At 38.9% G+C, this 22,493-nt stretch overlaps 1 protein-coding gene across 2 annotated transcripts in view; it reads left to right on the forward strand.

Annotated features, from left to right (window-relative positions):
- The window catches only part of EPB41L4A (erythrocyte membrane protein band 4.1 like 4A), a 119,218-nt gene that overhangs the window by 64,803 nt on the left and 31,922 nt on the right, over nucleotides 1-22,493 (forward strand). For both annotated transcript variants that reach the window (XM_048292722.1, XM_048292723.1), the window contains 6 exons: nucleotides 865-952; nucleotides 3,026-3,114; nucleotides 3,500-3,563; nucleotides 14,314-14,405; nucleotides 15,347-15,424; nucleotides 16,674-16,786. In XM_048292722.1, the coding sequence (XP_048148679.1) occupies nucleotides 865-952; nucleotides 3,026-3,114; nucleotides 3,500-3,563; nucleotides 14,314-14,405; nucleotides 15,347-15,424; nucleotides 16,674-16,786 (524 nt within the window). The remainder of the gene's footprint in view (nucleotides 1-864; nucleotides 953-3,025; nucleotides 3,115-3,499; nucleotides 3,564-14,313; nucleotides 14,406-15,346; nucleotides 15,425-16,673; nucleotides 16,787-22,493) is intronic.

Consider the following 22,493-nt stretch of genomic DNA (forward strand, 5'->3'; position numbering starts at 1 on the left):
CAGTCCAGTTGCTTTCAGAGAATTATTGAAAAGAAGTGAAAATGAAAATGCAGCTTCAACTATTTCAAGCTTACAGAAGAGTATCTTGCTCTTGTATCAATGACAGATATTAAGGGAAGAGCAAACTAAATTCTGAGGACAAGGCTTTGAATTTATTTAGTTGTTTTGTTCTTCTTGAAAATAAATCCATTGTCACTAATGTCAAATATGTTCCTACTAGCCAGGATTGTTCCTTCACTAGTTTTCCCCAGTTGTTTCCTGCCAGTGGTACTTTTTAACTGATGGATTGATATCTGTAGCTAGGAAGGCAGGCTGAATCTTTGAAATGGCTAATCTCATGAAACAGAATCCAAACGTTGTTTTCAATGTAGCAGACTTGGGAACTACCAGTTGGTGTGACCTACCATAAGCAAGATTTTATGAAGAAAGTAATAGTTTGTCTGAAGTTATGAACCTTGCTTTCACAAATTTGTAGCTTCAGCACTGCTATGGGGAAATAGTACCCCAGTCAGTCCTACTGTTCTTGCTTTGTTAATAATCATGTAGTTATTGGGGAAAAAAGTTATTTTGCATATTGAAGCCTAAAAATGAAATGTCTGAAGTGTGTTTGTGACAGCAAGGAAAAGGTTAGCCACTGTATTACGCAAATATTATATATATAAAATAGCATAAGGTCTGTGGTAGGAGACCACTAGAGATCTAGTCTTACTTGGAATAAGAAGTTCAGTGTTGAAAATACAATGACAGTCTAAAAAACTGGTAAGAAGGGCTTCATATGTGTCCAGAAAACTGTATTTGTTAATATGGTCTATTTTTATATGTTGATTGGAATTGCAAGGTTCTTACAAATAATTGTGTTTACAGGGGCCAAGTTCCTGCTGAGGCAGAAGTTAACTACTTAGGTTTGGCCAAATCTCTGGAAATGTATGGAGTGGATCTCCATCCTGTTTATGTAAGTGGTAATCGTGAAAAACAATTACTGCACCAATGTGTGAAACAGTATTTATACAGTTTTGTTGCCACAGGATAACTGGAAAGGGAACACTACTCAAGAAATGCAAAGGAACACATATTTACAGATGGAGAGGATTCGGTCATTCATACACACAAAAGCCTAATGATTTTCAGATTAAATGCTGTGATTGTGTTACGCCTATAAAAACCAATCAGTTATACTCTGGATAAAAACAATTCAGATAGAAAAGAAGTAATTTGTGCAAGTGTCAGGAGACATGAGTGAGGGTTATTGCCTTTGTCTTTGACAGAAGAATTTGCACATTATTTTTGTTTAAAGAAAGAGTGTGTCCTGAAACCTTTTTAACACCATTGCAAAAATCAGGGTGGAGTAGCAGTAGCATGTCTGGCTTTTTAAAATATTTGTTGTGAAGGTTTTAGTAAAGATTCCATTTTTTCCCATGTTGTATCATGCAGCATTGCAAGTTGTCTGTATTGCCTCTGAAAACCCCTCTATTTCTTTTGTCTGTCAGCATGTATGTTGGGGTTGGATCCAAGTCAACACCTGGAGGCTATATGCTCCTGGTGGAAACATCATTCTATCTTGTTTGAATTATTCTGCTTGTGGCAGGTTTTTTTTGGTTTTTTTTGAATGAAAGAAAATCAGGAGTTCAAATGGGGAGTTCTTGTATAGATAGTTCACTGAGTTAGATGTCAGTACTTTGTAAAATTACTTGAAAGAAAATAAAGAAATCAAGATGCTACCTAAAGATTAAGTATCTATTTCCTGCTGAAAAATGTGTAGCCTGCAATATAAAGCACCTTTTAGTGCACCCTGTGGCTTAATTGTATTCATATCCCAGGCTTTGTTCCCCTCCCACCCATAGAAAGCTGGGGAGTTACCGGAACAAGATTCAACATGATCCAACAAAATCATGTTAAATTAGTACAGCCTGGAATTTTTTTTTGCCTCATAGCTTGCTTTTGTTGTGCAATAAAATCCCTGCCTGGGTAACCTGTGAACATCATTGTTCCTACTTAGATTACAACAGCAGCAGAAGCCCTCAGTTGAGACTGAAGCGGCACACATGACGAGATGTAGCTCTTTTCCTCCTTTGGTCATATTAAAAGTAAAGTTGCCTTTAGCAGTTGATTCACTGAGGAGCACAGGCAGAGCTTGGCAGGTTGACCTTGTCAGCCCTGTAATCACACAGGACACTTTCCCAGCATCTCAAGTCAGTCCCGCTCACAGTTGATAATTCTGCTGCTCATGCTCTGCTGGTTTAGAGCTTGTAGGGCTCTTCCTCATTGCCTCAAGTAGGTAGGTGAATGAGCTTTTCCAGCTGACTTTCTTTTAACCTCATGCAGGAGGGTTTGCACTCCTTCAGCTGTAAGCTGCTTCTGGTTTTGGTTACTGACTGTAAACTGGGGAGGTTGGGGCCTTCTGCCACTCAGCAGTGGAGTTTTCACCCTGTTTTCTACCAGTGCAGTTTGAGATTTGTATCCTGACTTCAGGAATAAGTTTCCTTTGGAGGAGCTGGTGCATGTGGATGTTCCCTGCATGTGATTGCCCTTGCTGAACAACAAAAAAGCTTGATTCTCCCAAAGGAGCTACTTCACTTGGAGGCAGCAGCTGCTGACACTATTTTAGCAGGGGGAAGGCAGCTGCATGGTTATATTATAGCTCAGAAAATCGCTATTTACTTTCAGCTGAAAGTTGGGATATCTGTTGCATTCATGCCTGAATAAGGAGTTCAGTTTCTAAATTTGGCCATTTGCCAAATAGCAAAAATTAATTCAGTAAGAAAACAACAAAAAAGGTATTTTTATTTTTCACAATGGCATGAAATTCCCATTCTTTCCCTCACTGCCATACTTTCTTGCCTCTTTGCCCCCAGAACTACAAATTTTTCTACAGCAGTTTTCATCAGGTAGATCAAGTACTATTTTCCCATTTGTACGGATTGTGAAACAGTATATTCAAGTCACCAGGATTAATTCCTCACTGAACCTCACTGCTACTGTGATTCTACTTGCAACTGTGTGAATGACACAGATTTTTATTTTCTAGGGTGAAAACAAATCTGAATACTTTTTAGGATTAACACCTGTAGGAGTTGTTGTCTACAAGAACAAAAAACAAGTAGGAAAGTATTTCTGGTATGTATTATTTAAATGTGCAGTCTGTGCTAAAACAATAACAATGTTGTATGGAAAAGTATGATTTGTGTTATCTATTTGAAAGGTTAATTATGGCAATATTAAAAAAGTATACACAGAATTCCTAATATTTCTCTGGATTATGCAGATTTTTTATTCTTTGATAATCCAAGTATTGAAAACAGTAGATCACCTTTACCATACTCGTGCTGAAATGTTTACATATCACTAATTTTCTGCTGACATCTAGGGCATACCTGAAATATAAATCTACCTGTGTTTTTTTTTTGGTCTTTGTGTGTAAGCATATACAACTTTATATTTTATAATGGATGAAATGAAAGGCTAATGAACTGCTGTCTTTCTTTTTTTCTCAATATTACAGGCCTAGAATTACAAAAGTTCACTTCAAGGAAACTCAATTTGAACTTCGAGTCCTGGGAAAAGATGTAAGTTTTGAACTAAGCCTGAAAAGATAGAAAAAATAATCTCAGGTCTAATGAAGTTGGAAATTTAGTGTGTCTGTCAAAGTCTTATTGGTTTTATTGAAATTTATTGTAAGAAATAAAATGTAGGTGAAAGGAACCTCACAAAGCTGTCAGGCACAAAACAGGCAGCCACAAGCAGCTTGAAACCCATTTATCAGAGTTTAACATCACTGTGCTCTTACACCATTTGAGAGAAAGCAGTGTTGGTTCCAGTGGGGCAAGGACAGCAGGCTGATAGCAAAAGAAGAGGATTTAAGATATAGTAAGTAAAGAAAGAAAGAAAAAGATATTTATCCCCTACAAAGCATGTGGAGTAGGGAGAGGAAGAGACTGTTGAGAACGTAGGAAAAAATAATAAAATGTAATAAAAAATGTAGTTGCAGTCAGTTCGTGGTTTTCACTGTCTGGTTTTGTTATAAGTTTAGTTTGCGGAATTATTTTTCGAAAATACTTTGTATGTCTTTTTGGAACATGAAAGTTTATAGTTTCATAAGGACTGATAGTTTATAGTTTTAAATAGTATTAACCCGCTGGCAGTAATCCCCTTTACTGTTTATCTATGTGTCTTTGTTCATCTATGTAATGGTTGATAGTCTCATCCATGATTTTTCCATGAGGATATTTGTGTTGCTCCTGTCATGGACAGCATTTCTTGTGTCTTTGCAGATGTATTGGCAAATCTTTCTTTTGTTACTCCCAAATGGCTTGTTTATATTTGGTGTGGTAATCTATGGGAATTTCATTTCTGAAGGTGCGTTTGTTGAAATAGGAGAGTTGTTTGAAGGCTGGGGTAAGGTTGGGAAAACTTTTCACCATGTTTCATGTAAAGGGTGAGTGACAGTTCATGTATAAACAAGTCTGAGTTTGACTTGGAGTGAATTGCTTGGAAGTGGAGCTGATGCCACATTTCTACAGTTTTTGTTTTAACCGTGTGGAATTGCAAAGGCTTAACATGCTGAGTAGAAAACCTGGAAGGTTTTGGAAAACTTGAGGCTGTGAATGTAGATGACTGGTGAACTCTTACGATCATAAGACAAACATTTTGACAGAACTTGGTAGTTTCAAGCCTCAACAGGTATTTCTAGGAAATTGTTGAAGAGAACAGTAAGTACAGGGGTGTGTACCTTCATTAAATTCGCCTTTGCAACTAATACTAGTCTGAAGTATTTCTACAGCACTTCATATCCTAACAAGATCAGGAAAGGCCAAAAAAATCTTCTTTTGCCCTTTTTTAGCAGTCTGGGGTTACTTTGAACAAAATTATGTATTGGAATAAGCAGACAGTAAACTCAGTCTCTGGATTAAAGTTGCCATAACAATTTATGCTGTTTTACACTCAGAGGAGGAAAAGCTCATCATTGTATTTGTATGAATGTATGTTCCAGAACTCTCAAAAAATTTGATTCACAAATTTATTTTATTCTTGTTTATTTGGAATAAATGCTATAGCTTCGTCCTCCCATGTGACACATGAATATAAATAAATTATATTATTACATGTGGCACTGAATAAATACAGGAGAATAAATATGCCATTTTCACTCCATCCTGGAATATCACTTTATAGCCCAGGGAATTAAAACTTTTGTTGTATCCGATGTGGTATACCAAGTCTGAAATGTTTTGCTTGTTTCCAGTCAGCCATAGGGAGCTCCAGAAGAAATTCAGGAGAAGTAGAAATAATGGGGACTGCCTCATGTCTTTAAATTGAACTTTGTGGCATAAAGGGAAGGAGCTAGCACCATGTAATGAAGCAGATTGCTTATGAGTGAACCAAGTGCTTTGTGTGAATCATGTTTTCCATATGTTGTAAAAACTCTCTGCAGGGTGGGTTTTGATCATCGTTTCCACACACACCAGCTACCCTTATTCACACCGACTGTCACCTTTCACTGCTCATAAAGAGGACGCTGTTGGTACCTTTAGTACCAGCGAAGTGGTACTAAAGGCTCTTCCCCTGGATGGAGTTACTTGTGGTAACTTCTTTATTGTTTCTTGCTGAGATTGGTGTGAAATTTTTTCAACCGTGCCAGAAGAATCTGTGTATTTCCCACTAGAGGGGTGGAAATGGACATACTGATCTTCTTGACAGATGACAGTCTAAATGTCCAAGTCCATGTCTTTAGGCTAGCTAAACCCCACATGGTCGTGTGTCTATGTCAGCCAAACCTATGGCTGCTCATTTTCTTGTTTACATTGCTTCACTTTTCATAAACTTGATGCTTACTGAGCAGAAGATGTTTATTGCTTAGTGTCTCATAATAAAGTAAGTTGCTTTGGTCTTTCTGTTTTGTAGTGTAACCTCTTGTACTTTTTCATATCCCTTCCATGAGAATAATTCCTGTATATTTAGCTGCCTCATATTTTTTCCTGCATGCCTGTCGCTATTGTGTACGAGCATGACCATCAGTATTTTGGTTCTATCTTCCACTACTTTGCTTGTATTATATGTTTTCCCCCAAAGGCCATTGCTGTTGCCTCTTCATGAACAAAATACTGCCTTTAATATTTGGCCATCCATGGACGAGTGAGACTGAAGCTCTTTTTCAATGGTGTTAATCATTAAATCAATATTTCATTGTCCCCTGTGTGAATCCATGCTGTGAATTCTGAGCTATAAACTTGTTAGGTTTTCTCTGGCACCTCTAAGTATCAGCATGAAATTTGGAACCCCTCCCCTGCAGGAGGAGGGTTCACATTCCCTGAACGTGACAAAAACTTGAAAAGAATTTTTGAAGATTAAAGAAGTTTATTTCTGAGAAAACTGAGAAATCCATCTAATGCCTGTGCAGCGTTCCTGGTAGCATGTCTGTTGAGCAACCTTGCTGGAAACAATCCAGTAACACGTGGCTGCCAAAGCCCTCCCCTCACCACCAGCAAAACAGAGCTTGATCACAATGGATGCACTATGTGGAAGTGAGCAGTGGAAGGGGTGCCCAGCATACCTCCTGTGTTTCCCCATGTGAGGAGCATGGCCTGCTTCCTAGATTTCTCTCTCAGCTAGGGACATGAAAGGAAAAAGAGAAAAACACGCTTTGATAGACTGTGTAGGCTGGGAATGTAAATGTAATAATAGGTAGGAGTGAGAGATGTGGAGATTTTTTGCCTGTAGGTACCAAGTACTTTTGTGCTGCTCCCTGCAAACCAGTGCTCTTTTGTGTAACTGCACCTTTTACTTTAGTTGCTCTGTGTCTGAACATGCACGTGAATGATTTCATTCCTTAGCAGGGTTTATGCAAACCTTCTGTTCTTCCTACTTTTCCTGTTCCACAAAACAGAAGGAATTCAATGTGCATGTCATAGGTTAGCAAGCATAGTCCCGGAGATGATGTCCTTGCTAAGGGGTGCTTACAGCTTCCTCTATGACCTGACAGAACCTATCAGCTGGCCAGTTTGAATATGGACAATTCTTTAAGCCACTTAAAGTTGTGACCCCCTCTGTGATCCACACTTAAGAATAGACAAACTCCCCCCCAAGCTCTGTCTCGTTTCCAGTGCTGGCACAGGTGGCTGCGGGCCCAAGTGGGGGCCAGCGGGCCCGGCCAGGCCCTGCTTGGGCCAGGCCGGGCCGGGCCACAGCTCCACACAGCTGCAAGGCCGAGGTGAGATTAACCCTTTTATTGCTGTGAAGAGCTGGAAACCTGAGGGAAGAGAAAGAGGAGATGCTTAAAGCTGAAATTCTGTTGTGAAGCTATGATATATCAGAGCACCCATTGTAATTCCATGAAGATATGGGGGGTGGAGTGTTCAGCTCGTAAGCAAAAGCACCTGAGCTGAGATAGGCAGATGCTGACGCTGCTGTAATTTCATGAGAAGTTTGGACAGGGAGAGATGGAAGCGATGAAGACTTTTGCTCCAAATGGGAAAGGAGAAACCTCAGTTCCTAGAGATGCTCCCAGAGATAGTCCTAACGATGAAGATGAGGAAGACCCTTTGCTCCCAAGGAAGGAGAAGGGCCTCTGTTTTTTGTTTCTGAACAGCTCAACCTTAAAATTGTACCCCAAAAAACTTCCAAGAGTGGACCCTCGAAAGCAGTTGCAGGAAAAGCTGAAAGTTGGGGGAAGGGACTCACATGCAGGCAGAGAGGGTCCTCTTCCTAAATGGACTGAACAATATTTGGAAGTGGGCAGCTGTCTCGTTGTGATAATGTTTTCATAGCACGAGCAAGAAGAGACTTTCTAAATGGACTGAACAAGGTTATTATGGAAGTGGTAAACAGACTGAACATCTTAAGGGTTGTCTTTTTACATTGTCAGTGGGAGAAGGGAGGGAGGTGGGGGGAGGAGGAGAGTTCTGAAGGTGTGGTATAATTTTTTTTCCCCTTCTTTTAGGTCTGTTAATAAACTTCTTTATATTCTTTCAAGTTTGGTGCCTGCTTTGCGTTTCTCCTAATTCTCATCTCACAGAAGATAAACAGTAATGAGTATCTTGGACCAAACCACTACACTAAATTGGTGTTTCTGCCCAGTTACAAACCCAACCCGCAGCAATGCAAAACACTTGCTTTCCTCATTTTTGCTGAGAGAGAAAGATCTTTTTAAATTTTGAAATTTTTATTTCAAGAGATCTTGAAATTTTCAAGTTAGACCATACTCCCAAACTGTGCAGTTAAAATTTATTTACATATTTTCATGCCTTCCTCTGCAGTCTTCCATATTCAGATGAAGAGGCCTTCCTCAGCTAAATTCACAAGCGAAACTGGTAATGACTCTTCAGGAGCAATACCAACCACTGGTGCAGGTCCAAAGTACATAATACTCCTAATTTTGGGTGGCTGAAACTTTTTTAAATACAATATTTTTTTGTTTTTTTAAATAGTCCAGAAAATACTGTAAATATGCTTTGTCTTTTTAATCTGCTTTTTGTAAGTGCCAGAAGTCTGAAAAATAATTATGTTAATAAGGTACTTCTTCTCCTATCAAATGCTGTATTCCATCTTGAGTTACAAGTTCCAGCCAGGAACCTCTAATTTGATTTATTGTTCCTGCAGTTTCTTGGAAAGACTGAACAGGGTTTGAAGGTATGTTACTCTCAGTCTTAAGTCCAATTTATCTTACATGTAATTTCCAATCAAAAATAGCATTTTGATCTTTCTTATGGTTTAAGAATTGCAAATGACTTTTGTATTATTTGCATTTGCACCCACTTAAGTCAGAGTGATAGTAGAGGGTGGAGGTGAGCAAGCACAGTGATATTAATATGTCATATTAAACAGTTTTGGCTTGTTTTGGTTGCTTGGGGGTTTTCTTGTCTTTTCTTAAGCACTTTCTGAGCCACCATAGAAGGACTGTAAGATTGGTTCAAGGCCTGCATAAAATAAAATTCACTGACACTAAGGTGATACTGTCAGCTTTTTTCCCCCTAATTCTTCCTTAGTATTTTTGAATAGCTGTAGTATAAAGCTGAGATATGTTTGTTTCAATCTTGACATGCAAACTAGCACAGCTTTATCAATTTTAGCTCCCAACTTGGTATGATGCTTTTAAAGATTGACCTTGAGTAACCAGTAATAGTACATTGTTTGTTACATAAGCTGTTATTTGTCTGCATTCTGTCAATATATAAAGAGCGAATATTTCCTATCAGAATTAACAGCTGATGGTACCCAAGTATGTGCCTAACCTGGCAAAGAAAAATGTTCTGAAGTAGTAGCTTCAGAGCCAGTGTTAATAATTCTGTTCCATATGCAGGTGTAGTATGTATACATGCAGTGTGCCCTGTAATGGGGCAAGATCTCTCCTTACGTTACATTAACACTCACTGTGACTAGGAGGAGTGGTGTGTGTGCTGGCAGGGTTCCTACTGTGATTTTGGGGTTTTCTTCTTCATTTTCTGAGCCTGCATTGCTGGGAGCCTGTTGGGGTCCCTCCCCTGCCGTGTAGCCCTGGGAGAGGCACCCTGAGAGCACAGACACGGGGCTTCCCTGTCCCTGCTCAGCCTCGTTCCCATTGGTTGGTTTGTGTTCCCTGCGCGGGCAGAAGGACCCTTGGTCCCGTGACTGGGACAGTTCCTCGGCAGAGCCCCGGCCATGCGGCTGGAGAAATAAACATCTCTCTGAAACAGCTATCAAGAATCTGTCTGTCCATATATATTTCCTTTCCACGGGACTCCTGGTTTGATATATGCGTGTTGCAGTATCCCCACTGCAACAGGAGCCCATATATCTCTTGTAAATTAGGGTAGCTAAAGCCTGCTCTGAATCAGTGGTTCTCGAATAATTTTTGCTCTGTGGGTCCTCCCTGGAATGGGTGTAAATCTACTGAGAGTGGCCTTTTATCTTGGGAGTAATCCACGAACTCCAAGAACAAGGGATCTTCTGGCCTCCAGAGGGAAGAGCTGTCATTTTAAGTGTGCATTTTCTCTTCCAGGTCGAGCTGAGCTTGCCCTGCCTGGGAACAGAGCTAGCTGGGTGCAAAGCAGCTCTGAGCCTGAAAGCTGTGTAATCAGGCTGGCGTGGCAAAGCAAGCAGGGAGCTGTTTGCCAAGCACTCCTGGACTACTGGACTCCAGAGGTGTTTTGTGCTTAGGCAGAGCAATGACCCCTCTGACTCCTTTGAAGGGTTTTGTAACACGCTTTCAATCTTTCAGGTGGGTGTGGGTGTAACGGTGTAGCACTGTACCAATTCCCAGCTCTCTAGTGGAGAACTTAAAGGCCCTGCCAGATCAGTCTTCTGGCTGGTCTGGGAGGCAGCATAAAACAGGGAAGGGCTTCAGTGTCCGTCTGTGTCTCTGCCGGTAGTGTAGACAAGCTATCTGCATGCACTGTGCTAGTCTCTCTCTCCTCCTGTGGGTAAAAGTGGTGGTGAGGTTCCAGCAGTATGAATTGTAGCATGTTTTGGAGACTGCAGGACAAGTTTTAAAAGCACCTAAAAGGAGAGGGATATTTAATGCTCATCCTGACATTTTTCAGTGTGTGCCTTTGTCAGGGTTAGGAGGAGGCAGTCCCACAGCTCGACAGCTGGTTATTGCTGCAAAGGGTCCTTTTGCAGCCTCTGGTCCCATCGTCCTGCCCCTCCCTTGCTCCTGCCAGTCACAGATGGGATTGAAAATAACCATACAAAAATAAGTGGTTTTCTGTACTTGTCTGGTGAGCAAAATGAGCTTCCTGAAAGAACAGCCAAACACCAAGATGGTTCTAGAGGAGAGAGATCTCCAGAGTGTGCAGAGAGCTGGGACTGCTCTGGAAACAGTTCATGACTTACAGTGCCTTACCTTCAGTGTGCCGGGCAGTCTGAAAGCAGCAGGATGAGTAGCCAGAAGAAGCTTGTGAAGCACCAAACAGCACTGAATGAGTTTGGAATTGTCATTTCCTATAAACTATCAGTAAAATTACAATAGGTCTTTGTTTCTTTTGGTTCAAATATATGAGAATAATAAGGAAACCCCCTGGCTAATACTAACTACCTGTAGGAAATTGCAATGTTCAAAATGCTAAAAATGTTGTCTTTTATTGGAAACAAAAGGTTTAACATGTAATGTCATCCTTGCTTTAGCTATACAAATCAATTCATTCCCTTGGGCCAGAAAGGTTAAACCAGAAAGATATTGCTGTTTCCAGTACTGCTTACTTTTTATATATGCATTTATAAATTTTCAGGGTAATCACAGTACTCTTGCAAGCCTTAAATAGTCCTAAAAAGAACAGGAGGAAGTCCTAAACCTGTCTGTTCTGTAAGCAGTGTCTGTCATACTGGACTTAGTTGCAGTAAGTTACAGAATCCTTCCCAGATAAGATGAGAAATGGTGGAAGAACTATGAATTATTTCCTGTTTGATGAGGATGAGTGTTTTAGGCTTTTTTTCCTCTCTCTTTAGTAAGACTTAATTGTGCTATTGAGTTGTTGCAAGCATCAGTTTTGAGGCCATAGTTTTCAGACATGTGGTTTTCCTTCAAATTCAAATAAATAAACTTGGGTGTGTTATCAGAAGGCTTGTTGGTCTGTCCCATGATTTTACGGCAATTGTTTCATTTTCCAGATCTGAGTTCCATAACTTTTTAGTAAATTGGATCTATAGGGTTATTTGCCCCCACCCCACCTTTTTTCTTCCCCCTCCCTGAGTGCCTTTGATTGCTGAATACTAAGTTTAGATGTTTCAGCATCATCATTTTTCTTACCAGTTAGGGTGAACTTCCTTCTACCTCAGAAAATAATGCCTTCATATGATGGAATCAGTAATTTTTGCTGGTCAGATCTTTCTATCATGTGGCAGTGTAAATATTTTGTCCCTCTTATAGTCACTTACTTATTTTCATGTGTTTTCATGCTGTTTGTTCTGTGTATGGGAAAGTTCTGAAACTGTAACTTAAAGAAGAAAAAACAGGCAAACAGAACTTTTTCCCCAGCAGGAATCTTTCACTGAATGCCAGTGGCATTCAAACTGGTCTAACAGTAAGATATGGCAGAAACACCTTATTTAAAAAATTCTCTTTAAAAAAAAAATTTAAAAATCATATCTGGTGTCTCTCTGCCCCTCCCTTCCCACATCCAAGAAAGTCCTTCCTTTGAGATTATGCAATTAAATAAATTTAAGTATGACAGAGAATTCTTCGCCTAAAAGTAGGAATGGACAAAGAAAGGAGCAAGACCCTGCATATGAAAAGTGACTCATTGAGTTTTTCCCTAACAGAAGCTAAATTGATTCATCATATTGCATAGTTTGCAATTCTACAGTCCAGTTTGATATTATTCTTTCAAAGATGACTATAATTGTGTGGGTTTATATGAAATTATATTAGATGACAGTCTCATATAGAAATTGTAATGTAAATCAAATAATGAAATCCAAAGCTACTTTTCTGCTATGTGCAAAATAAGCAAATGTAAAGTACCACTATACATGTCTTCTTTGAAAGTTTTAAAATATAAAAATGCATTATGATCTTTCAATGGGTAGACTCTTGTTTCTAGTCATCAGGGGAGAAAGAGCGATGTTTTTACTCTGGAAGACTCCAAGAAAAATTGATTTTTCTCCTTGACTATTTTCAAGGTTTTTCAGGAAGCCTTTACTTTTCATGAATTAAACTTATTTTTGCTGTAAGTTAAACCACTTGTGAATCTTGCAGTGAGATGATGATTCCTATCAAACCTGACATTGTATTTTAAGGGACTTTGGGACTATATTTATGCTATCAATGTACTACAAAGTCTTTTTACGATATACACAGCAGTATCAGATGAATCCTAGGTTTCTGCATTCTTGGTGGCCATATGTCTTACTGTACCACATGTGTTGTTCTCTCTTGCCCTGGAGAATAAAATGTGCTTTTGATGGAAGACTGGAGGATGATTTTAATTCCTTGCCTATTCCATGGGACTATTTCGGCCAGACATTTAACTGAAATAAGGCATGTGATAAAATAAGCTCATGTGTATGTTTTCAATACTTTTTTTTTTTTTTTTTTTGTTCAGGGAATGAAATCTCTCTTACTCTAACCACAGGTGTAAAATTCTGTCATTTTTACTGTTGTTTTTTTCAAGGTGAAGAAAAAGCTGCTTGAGGAGATAATTTGTGGTTTTGTGAGGCTGCCTGACAGCTGTTAATAGAGATATAACTGGGTTTTTGTTACAGGTGAAATTTTGAATTCTAGAGAACATGCAGAATTAATTATCAGTTTACAAGGTGCTTGCAGATAATAATTAATAATAATGAATGAGGAGGGGTAGAAACTTGCCTGAGCTCTTTACTTGTGTACGCATGGCGCTGGAGAAGTGGAATTAATGCAAGGGCGTACATAGATTGCTTGAAATTAGCTGCTGAGGGTGGTGTGAACCACACCCCCTTTGTAACTCACATGTTGGTGAAATGTTGGTTAGACTCAGTTTTGTTACAGGGGGTGTCAAGCCACGCTGAGCTCTCACACTGACATCACTGGGACTACTCATTCTTTGTGTGAATCACAGCTGAAACACCAAGCACTTGAGTTCACCAAGTGACAGATAGATGGAAGGGTATTTTTTGTGAAGATATTTGAGTGTTTACCTTGTTGAAAACAAGCAGTGCGATGTGTCTGTTGCTTCTCCTTGTCTGTTGGAAGTATGTTACAGTTTGTATGTGTCCCACTTCTCTTTTCTCTGCCAGTTTCCAGAAGTGAGCTTTCAAGCTTTGAATATTCTGTTGTTGTTGTTGTTGTCTTTCTCAAGAGATTTTAAGGTGAATTTTATGACTTCTACCTTTTTCCTAGTGTTTTGAATTATTCTGAGGTTAGCTTTTATTTAAAAAAAACACCCTTCCTTTCTTCTGTTTTTTTCTTCCCCAGGTTTACCTTGGTCCTTCTCTGCATGTATGTTTTGTGCTTTTTCTGTGTCATTGCTTCATATTAGTTTATAACAGATCTTGAGTTTCTTTTTTTCTTTCACTTATTCTTGCCTTTTTAAAATACTGTTAACCAGAATATTTTTGACTGACATCTGACCTGCAGTTTCAGAAAACATCAGAAAAATAATTTTTGAAAAAAAAACCTTGTGTGTTTTATTTAGGAAAAAAGCTGATGTCTATGAGCAAGAATGAAGGAACAGAAGTGTTTCAAGAATCTCTTTTCTCTGTTTTTTCAAAAGGAAGAATTCTGCAGGATTATAGAACCTGCTTTTCTTCATGCTGATTTCTTTTCTCACATGGACTGGCAATGGGATGGTTGGTTCTTGTGTTCAGTAAATGCGATTCACTTCCATGCCGGGATCCCTCATAAGAATATTCGTTTTGTTTTCTCTTCAGTGCAATGAAACGTCCTTCTTTTTTGAAGCACGCAACAAGGTTACATGCAAACATCTCTGGAAATGCTGTGTAGAGCATCATACATTTTTCAGGTGAGTGATGCAGAAGTTAAGCTGTGTTTTCCATAGGGCCACCACCCTGAGCAGGAGCCTTGTTGTATCTGCAGAGAGGTGTAACAAAGGCTTGCTGCCTGGAAACACATTTTTGCTCGTGGTTACGGAATGCTTTTAAAAGCCAACACTTTAGAGTGATGTGAAACAATGTTTTTAAAATTGGGTAGTTTGGTGGTTTCTTTTTGAATGTCTTAGCATTCTTTTCTAAACAGTACTTCAGGTTGCATACAGTAGGTTTTAACAGAAATATTCACAAAAGTATATGGCAGGATTTAAGTTGCCATATAGGTTTTGATGTATTTAACCATCAGTTTTTCTGTAGCAGCATTGGCTTGAGTGAGGCCTTTGGAATTCAGACATTGATATTTTCTACAGTGCACAGAATTATTATTTTTTTCTAATAGAAATTCATTGAATTTCTGTAACATTTGGCTTACTTACTGAGGTGTATAAAATCTTCCCAGTACTGCACATCTCAAAGCACTTGAATTTACTGTTGCAAAAAGCACCAAGAGAAATGTGCTAGGGTGTCCAGTTGGGAACTGGTGGATGGAATTCTCAGGGCTGCCTTTAGCAGTGCTGTAAATGAGTGACCTGAGAATCCCTCCTGCAGTCTCACTGCTGTGGCTTGGTGGGTTTGCCTTCTCCCAAAATTAAGTGAAAGACTGCTGGTGCCAGCAGTTTACAGTTGACTCTGAATTAGAGAGGTGTGTAGTCAAAATAGGAGGGGACAAACAGGTGACTTTGGGACACTTTCAACCCCATAAGAGTCTGTCCAGAGGTAGGGATGAAGAGGAATGAGCAGAAAAAAAAAAATCCTTTTTTGAGCCCCCATTTGCGTTCTTTTTTCTTGACTTGGGAAGGGGACTATCATTCAGACATCTATGCTACTTTGTTGTTTTATTTTTCAAACTGCACAGGGTGCCAGAGAATGAATCAAACTCTCTGTCAAGAAAAGTCAGCAAGTTTGGATCCATAGGTTATAAACATCGGTACAGGTGAATTTTTTTTTTATTGTTTTAACTTCATTTAATTCCTTCTTTATTCCTTCTTTTTTCCTCTTTCCTTCCAATGAAAGAAAACCCCACCTAGTATAGTTCTGAAGACAAAGGCCATTTTAACAGACTCTTCTTGGGAGTCTGGCAGTTTTGGGACAAATATAAATTTTTTATCCTTCTCCAGATCACCAGAATTGGTTGAGGCCTGCCATACCCTGTAGTCAAAGTGGGACCAACTTTGGCAATTCTTTAAATCCCTATCTCCTTGTAAGTCCTGAAATTATGTTCATGTCCTAAAGGGGTTTTTCTGACAACTGGGGAGTACCAAAATGAGGGTGTATCTTTTCTGACTTGAATAGGTGACAACACTGGATGAATGCTCAAGGCTCTAAGCCTTGAAAGATGCTGTAAACTTGAAATTAAGGGTGGATAAGGAGCACTGTTTCCACTGCCATGCAAGAAACAAATGGATCATAATGAGTAAGGTTGATAATCATTAGCTAGGGAGATCTTTATTACTTTGCCTGTTTCATAATCCAGATTATTTGAGTTATCACACTCTCTAGAATGATCTGGATTCTCCATGCTGTGGATAACAGGGAAATTATTGCCCTGCCTCTGTTATGAACACTATATTCTGCTTAGTCATAGGAAGAGGAACATTAAAGTGAGAATAAAATAATTTATTTAAACTTAATAATTTACTTCAATTGTGCAGGGAAGAAAAGCCTAATGAGAATTCGGACTTCTACTCAATTTGTTGCCATCTGGGGCTGTGCTAGTGAGACTTCCTTATAACAGTTTGTTTTAGGTTGTCATTCTACATGCCAGAGGAGTAGCCCCTCACTGACTGGAACTGAATAATATTAAATATGTGTGAACAATATTAAATAAGTTTTCCTGGGAGGAAAACTTACAGAAAAAGTTCAGGAAGAAATAATATTACTTTAGAAAGTCATATGTCAGAATAGTCTAGGTTAGAAAAGGTCATGCTATCTTAAGCTATTCCTAAGAAACCAGCATTTTGTTTCAGTGGCTTATCTCCACTTGAAAATGCCAAATATAGGAGTGGTTGGCACAATCTTTTGATGATTTTGCCAGTGACTGATTCAAAACAGAATTCAGGGTAGTGCTACTCAACAGGAGAACCAGAGGTGGGATGACAAGTTAATAGCATTTTTTTTCAGTCTATCAATCCTCTTTGATAACTTTTCAAAGTGTTTTCTCATGATTTTATTGTGTTTTGAAGTGGCAAAACATCTTTGCGAATGACCAGAGACCCTTCTGTGCAGCTTCCGCGGCCTGACCAGAGCATTGAAAGGAGTCGCAGCAAGACTTACCCCAAAAGAACACAACAGACAGGTAGGTCCTTCTGTGCTGACCTGGGGGGAGATGTCTTCTTTTCTTTGGTTCATCTTGTCATCATAAGGTGACTCAGAACTGCTGCAGTGTCCTCGAGGATCTCTCAGAATGGATTCTGTGTTTTGCCTGAGGTCAGTATTTATATCTAAGCTTTACAGGATATAAAACCTCCAGCTTTCCAGATAAAATAAAAGAGTTGCTGTCGATTAAAGAGGATAAAACCCCATGTGTGTAGGTCTAAGGTAAAGGTTGAAAGGGAAGTTTGAAAACAGGCTGTGAGAACTTGTTTTTTTCTCAGGAGTTCTCTTTCTTGCAGACAAATTTTATACCTATATGTCTTGGTTAGTATCTCATTGTTTGGGCTATTTGACCCAAGGTGTCACTTACGCACATCCTCTTCCCATTTCAAGGGCAGTATCCCTTTATTTTGATATTAAGTGGAACAGAAGTTAGTGCCATGCAGTTTTAACATGCTTCAGATGTGTGAGCTGGAAATCTATTCTGCATGCAGAAGCTGTTGTGGCAAGCTGGAAGTTTTTACAGGTGTTAGAGGGAGTAGGATTAAGCATGGATCACAGAAGTCATGGCCTGAATAGTAGTAGATGCTTCCCGAAATTTGGTAATAGAGATGGCAAGCTCCAGGTCCGCGTATGATTACGTGGGTATTGCTTAGCTTCATCTGTGACAGAAGGCACACACAGCTTAGTCAAACTTGCATGTGGAGTTAAGTGTGTGTGTGTGTGTGTTTGCTATTTGTCTGGGCTTTAAAATGTAAACAGTATTTCTCTTTTATCATGGTTTAATATGCCACTATAAAATTTGAGAACCTATTTTTAAAAAGAGAGTAGATATCTTCCTCTGGAAACCTCCAGTGTTTATCCTGAATGCTGTATTTTGTCTCTTGACTCGGAAACAAAGCTGGTGTGCTCTGCCTTTTAGCTGCGGTGGCTCTTGAAATGTAAGATGATTAAAAGCATAGCCTTGGAAAATAGAGGCAGTTTACAAAATTTTTAAAAATTTATTTTTTTTATTTTATTTAGTGTAAAAAGAGAAGAATTACTTTGCTTTCTTATTCTGATGTATTTCACTGTGTCTGCAGTTTTAAGTGGGTGTCTGAGAGGACAAGAAGCTATTCACCCTTGAACCTAATGATTTAAACTTTTTTGTTCAGCTGGACTGTCCTGTTCTTAGGGCAGTAGTTCAAGCCAAACAGCGTTTCCTGCCTCATTAGTCCCTGGTTCTGTTTGTGGAAATTTGTGTGGCTATTTGTCAACTAAAACTCGGCTCTTAGTTGAAAATAATGTTTGCCTTAGTCCAGGCAGTGAAAGTCAGTGTGTGTTGCTGCAAGGCTGTGCATGTGTTGTGTTTGCTCATTTTGATTTCAGTCTCTTTGGCTGGAAGCGTGAGGAAAAACTGAAACCTTCCTGTATCCTCTCCTGCTGATGTAATGTGATGCAGAATTCTCTGGGCAAAATGTGTTTGTTATTTTGGTGGCTTTAAACACTTTGTCTCACTTTAAAATAAAATGGCTGTTTTTTCACCATTTTACTTACGTGTAGTTGTGTAATCGCTATCATCTGTTTTCTTTTTTAATTCAACTTAATTGATTACCCATGTGTTCCAAGTGTGCAGTCATATTCCACTGGGGCAAATGTATTAACTCAGATGATACTAATGTTAAATGAATTTGTTTCATTTCCCGCTCAAAATAGGGGCTAAGGGAAGAGAGCTATGTCTTTCAAATGCCATCTTCCCCTATGAATAAGCATATTTTCTCCTCTTTCTTTTTCCTCTTATTTTGTCTTTGGCTATTCACAGTGATAAACTTTGAATATTCTTTCTCCGTTTAAACAGGCTTTCAGAAGCTGAATGAGGACTCATGCTGCTTCTCCTCCCTGTCTCAGACAACATGTGATAGTCTATTGCATAAAATAAATCTACCTCTTGTCACCTAAAATTGTTCTTAGATATAACAAAGTGCATTTCACACAAAAATCAAGACTATTTGGCATATTTTAAGCATCATTTGCTTCAATGTATTATGTAGATTTTATTTTGTAGAATATTTTTGTCTTGGAAATTAACCTGATAGACTAATACGTTTTATGAGTTATGTAAAAGTTTCCCTGACTAAAATGTTTGAGAAAATCAAATGACATTTCTTCTTAAAATAAATATTCCTTTTGCATGACATTATGCAGATGGTCATCATTGATATCTAGTCCTTTGTTCTTCATTTTCTGTTTGTAGTATGATGTAATAAGATTAAATATGACTTGTCCAACATTTTAAACAGGGTGATTTTAGTTTGCATGTATTATATCTTAAGGTATTTTCTGTCAAATACACTTTAGTTAGGATTCAGCTGAACAGAGTCTTATAATTTAATTTTTTTTGAATGAAAGTCAGGTTTCCATTTACTTTCCCCAAATCCAACAGCAGCTCACAAATAGCTCATATGAAATAACTTCCTTCCACCTTCTCTGAGTTCAGCATCTTTCCTCACCTGCTTCTTTCCCTTTCTATCTTTTCTTAAGACTGAGAAGTGAAATGTATTCAAGGCTTCATTTTTGCAGCCACTGCAGTTAGCCATTCTGATTTTGTTTTATCTTTTTTTATTTTTTTAATCTATTGGTACCAGTGATGGTACCAGCCACAGCAGTGGTTTTGGGGACAGTTAGAACGAGTGCATGACCGCAGCATATAAAATTGGCATTGCCTCCATCAGATAAGTGTGTGTGAAGTGCTAAAACCTCTAACCTCTGACATAGTATTAAAATCCTTTCCCTTGTTTCTTCTTTTTGTATACGTGTGCTGGTGTTATAAACATAGTATGTGCTTTTTATATTCTTTTTCTGTCACCTGAAGGCAGAGGTTAGTTATCTCTAGCAGAGCTGAGCAATAATGTTTCTTTGTCTTATTGGTCCATTAAAGTATGCTAAAGTCCTTAGGACTGCAGACACTTGGTGATCTCTGGGTTAAGAGCTGGAGCAGGTGCCCGGACAATCTGTTTTCAGTAAAAATATTTGTGGTTTAACAGAGAGATTGAAGGAGATGATACTGCGAACAGAGAGAAACTGTTTTTCATGTATAAAAGCCACTGCCATTGATTGCTTCCCCTGATAGGATGCACAGCTCAGACCTTTTGGCTTTAACATGGCAGATTATTTTCCTAGAATACAGATAGCAGTGGTTTAAAATGCAGTAACCTGCATTTTGTCACTTGTTTGATACATTTAATATCTTGTTTGTTCTAGGGCTAGTGGACAAATCCTATCAGGAAACTTTAATGGCTATGATTTGATATTAGATTTAGGCTGTGTTTTTATATTGGTGCATGGGGGTTTTTTTTGCTGTGTGTTTAGGCTGGTATTCAAGTTGGGGCTCATTTAGAGAAAGGGCTTTTTTTGTTTTGTTCTGTCAAACCTTGTGAGTGAGATAAGTGTTACGTGTTTCATTTGCTTATTCCTCCTGTTTCAGCTAATAGAGAATTACAGTTGCATTTTGCTCTGGATTCAAATAATAAACTCAAACATGGAACAGGATCTCTTACTATTCTGTCTTACTCTCTTAGGGCCAGACCGATAATGTTCAGCTTTTGCTACATAGGGTGAAAGTATTCATTATTCTTTTGGCTGAATGCTGGATGTGAAAATCTCCTTGAGAACATCCTCTCAGGACAAACACTGATGTGACCAGACCTGTTGCTGTGGGTCTGAGTTTGTTCAGCGGTGGAAAACACATTGCTTAGGGTTTGTTGTTGTTTGGTAGCTGAGGACTTGGTTTGTCCCTGCCTTGCACACTGGGTAATTGAATAAACCAGGGCAAAATAAGTGCTGCCATTCTGATTTAGAAGCCAGGTGGAGAACTGGGTGTGGGTATTACAATTACAGTACTGTCTGTGTTGTGGTAATCCCTAAGCAATCACATTTTGCCACAGGTGCCTGTCACTACCCTGCTTCTCCAGCCTCAGCCATGGTTGAACTCTTGGTCTGGCCCAGTCAAAGTCTTCTCCCAGAAAATTGTGAGATTGGGTTTGAAAGTTAGAATTTTGAGAAAATTTATCTTGAGGTGATTTTAGCTATTTCCAAACTCATTTACTTTGAGCTTTATACTTTAAAGTTTACTTAAAATCCAATGTTTTGTAAAAGGATGGGTGTGACTGCTTCCGCATTTCAGTCATGGGGCGTGAGATGAACAAACTCTTGAGGCTACAGACTTAGAAACTAGTAAGAAAAACAACCATTATCACAGAGTAGGCTGTGCTGGTGTAGACATATGGAAGTCCATTCATTTTTGTAGGCTCTTAGTAGCCCAGGATGCAAAGCATGAGCTCTTACTGTATGTTTTCCATTTGATCACGCTATCTGCTACTCTCATGACTTGGTTTAAATACAAACTCTACTTCCAGATAACGTCAGTTAAGTGGCTTTACCTGATAACAAACAGGCACGACAAGCTAACTACCTTCCCAGGCTGATATGGTTTTGGACACTTGAGTTTTTAAAAATGTAATAGTTGGCTTGAATTGAATGCACAAATCAGCATCAAGATGGCTGTAAAAGGGAATTAAGTGCGTGCATTCACCTCGTTGGAAAAGTTCAGTGCAGTGCAGTGAATGCTGAGAGTAACTTATCCAGCCAAATGTAAACAACCAGGGAAGCCTTCCACGAATGAGATGTTCAAGATTTCTGGCTGTCTAAGGTACTTTTGAGAAGCCTATTGCCTCGGCATGCAAGAAACAGTGATACAGCTGAGTTTTTGCAATGGGGTTAGTGTTTGGACAGTTTTTTTGGAGTCTACTCTTTTATATCAGTTAATTATATTATACAGAGGTATAAGTTGGTAGAACAGTACTGTAGTCAGTAAAAGAAACACCAGGTGGAACATAGTAGGAGACAATAATTACAGTTTATGTAAGTGTGGACAGAAAGCTCTTGATTGACCCACGATGGCCTGACACCCAGAGGTGACTGGGTGCCTGCAGAATGGTAAGGATATTACCAAACACAGCAAAGGATCAGTTCTGGAGGTATCTGTTTCTTTTATCTCATTTGTCCCTTGGTTATTTTTCTGGCAGTTGTTTCACTGCTATGATATGTTTTGGAGCACAAGTTTTTATTGCTCCATTAAGTTACAAGCACTTTATGAGGCTTAATCAAAAGCTACCTCACAGAGGAGTATGTTAAATACTGAGATTAATTCCTTTGTTTGAAAATGTGATATATTTGCTGATTTCTGCAGAAGACTAGCAGATCTAACCTGTAAGAGAACCAGTTGATGAGCAGACAAAATGCTTTAGAAAAATATCTCAAATGTTTGTGTTGAGGTAGGGTCCAGAGACTTTGTATGCCAAAGGGGTGGTATAGGAAGTTGAGGGAGATTGTGAAGAAATCCTTTCTCTGAGGCTAGGGAGAAAACTTATCATGTAAAATCTTTTCACAGCTTAAATTAAGACATCCCATTTTTGTTTTGGCCAGTGAAAATGTCTTGGGGTTTGTACCACTACATTAAACAACACTGTGATGCTGTTGCTTGTGTCCAGAGGACATAGTATTGTAATCTTCAATCTATTTCATTATCTTCAATGAACATGCTCAGAATCCTGTCCAGAGGAGGTCTGCATCAAAAATGATATTGTTTTGTTTTTCTACTTGACATCTGTTTCTGTAGATGGTAACAGTTCTGTAAGAAATGTCTGAAACTG

This window comes from Corvus hawaiiensis, chromosome Z (assembly GCF_020740725.1).
Source record: "Corvus hawaiiensis isolate bCorHaw1 chromosome Z, bCorHaw1.pri.cur, whole genome shotgun sequence".
NCBI classification, from domain to species: Eukaryota; Metazoa; Chordata; class Aves; order Passeriformes; family Corvidae; genus Corvus; species Corvus hawaiiensis.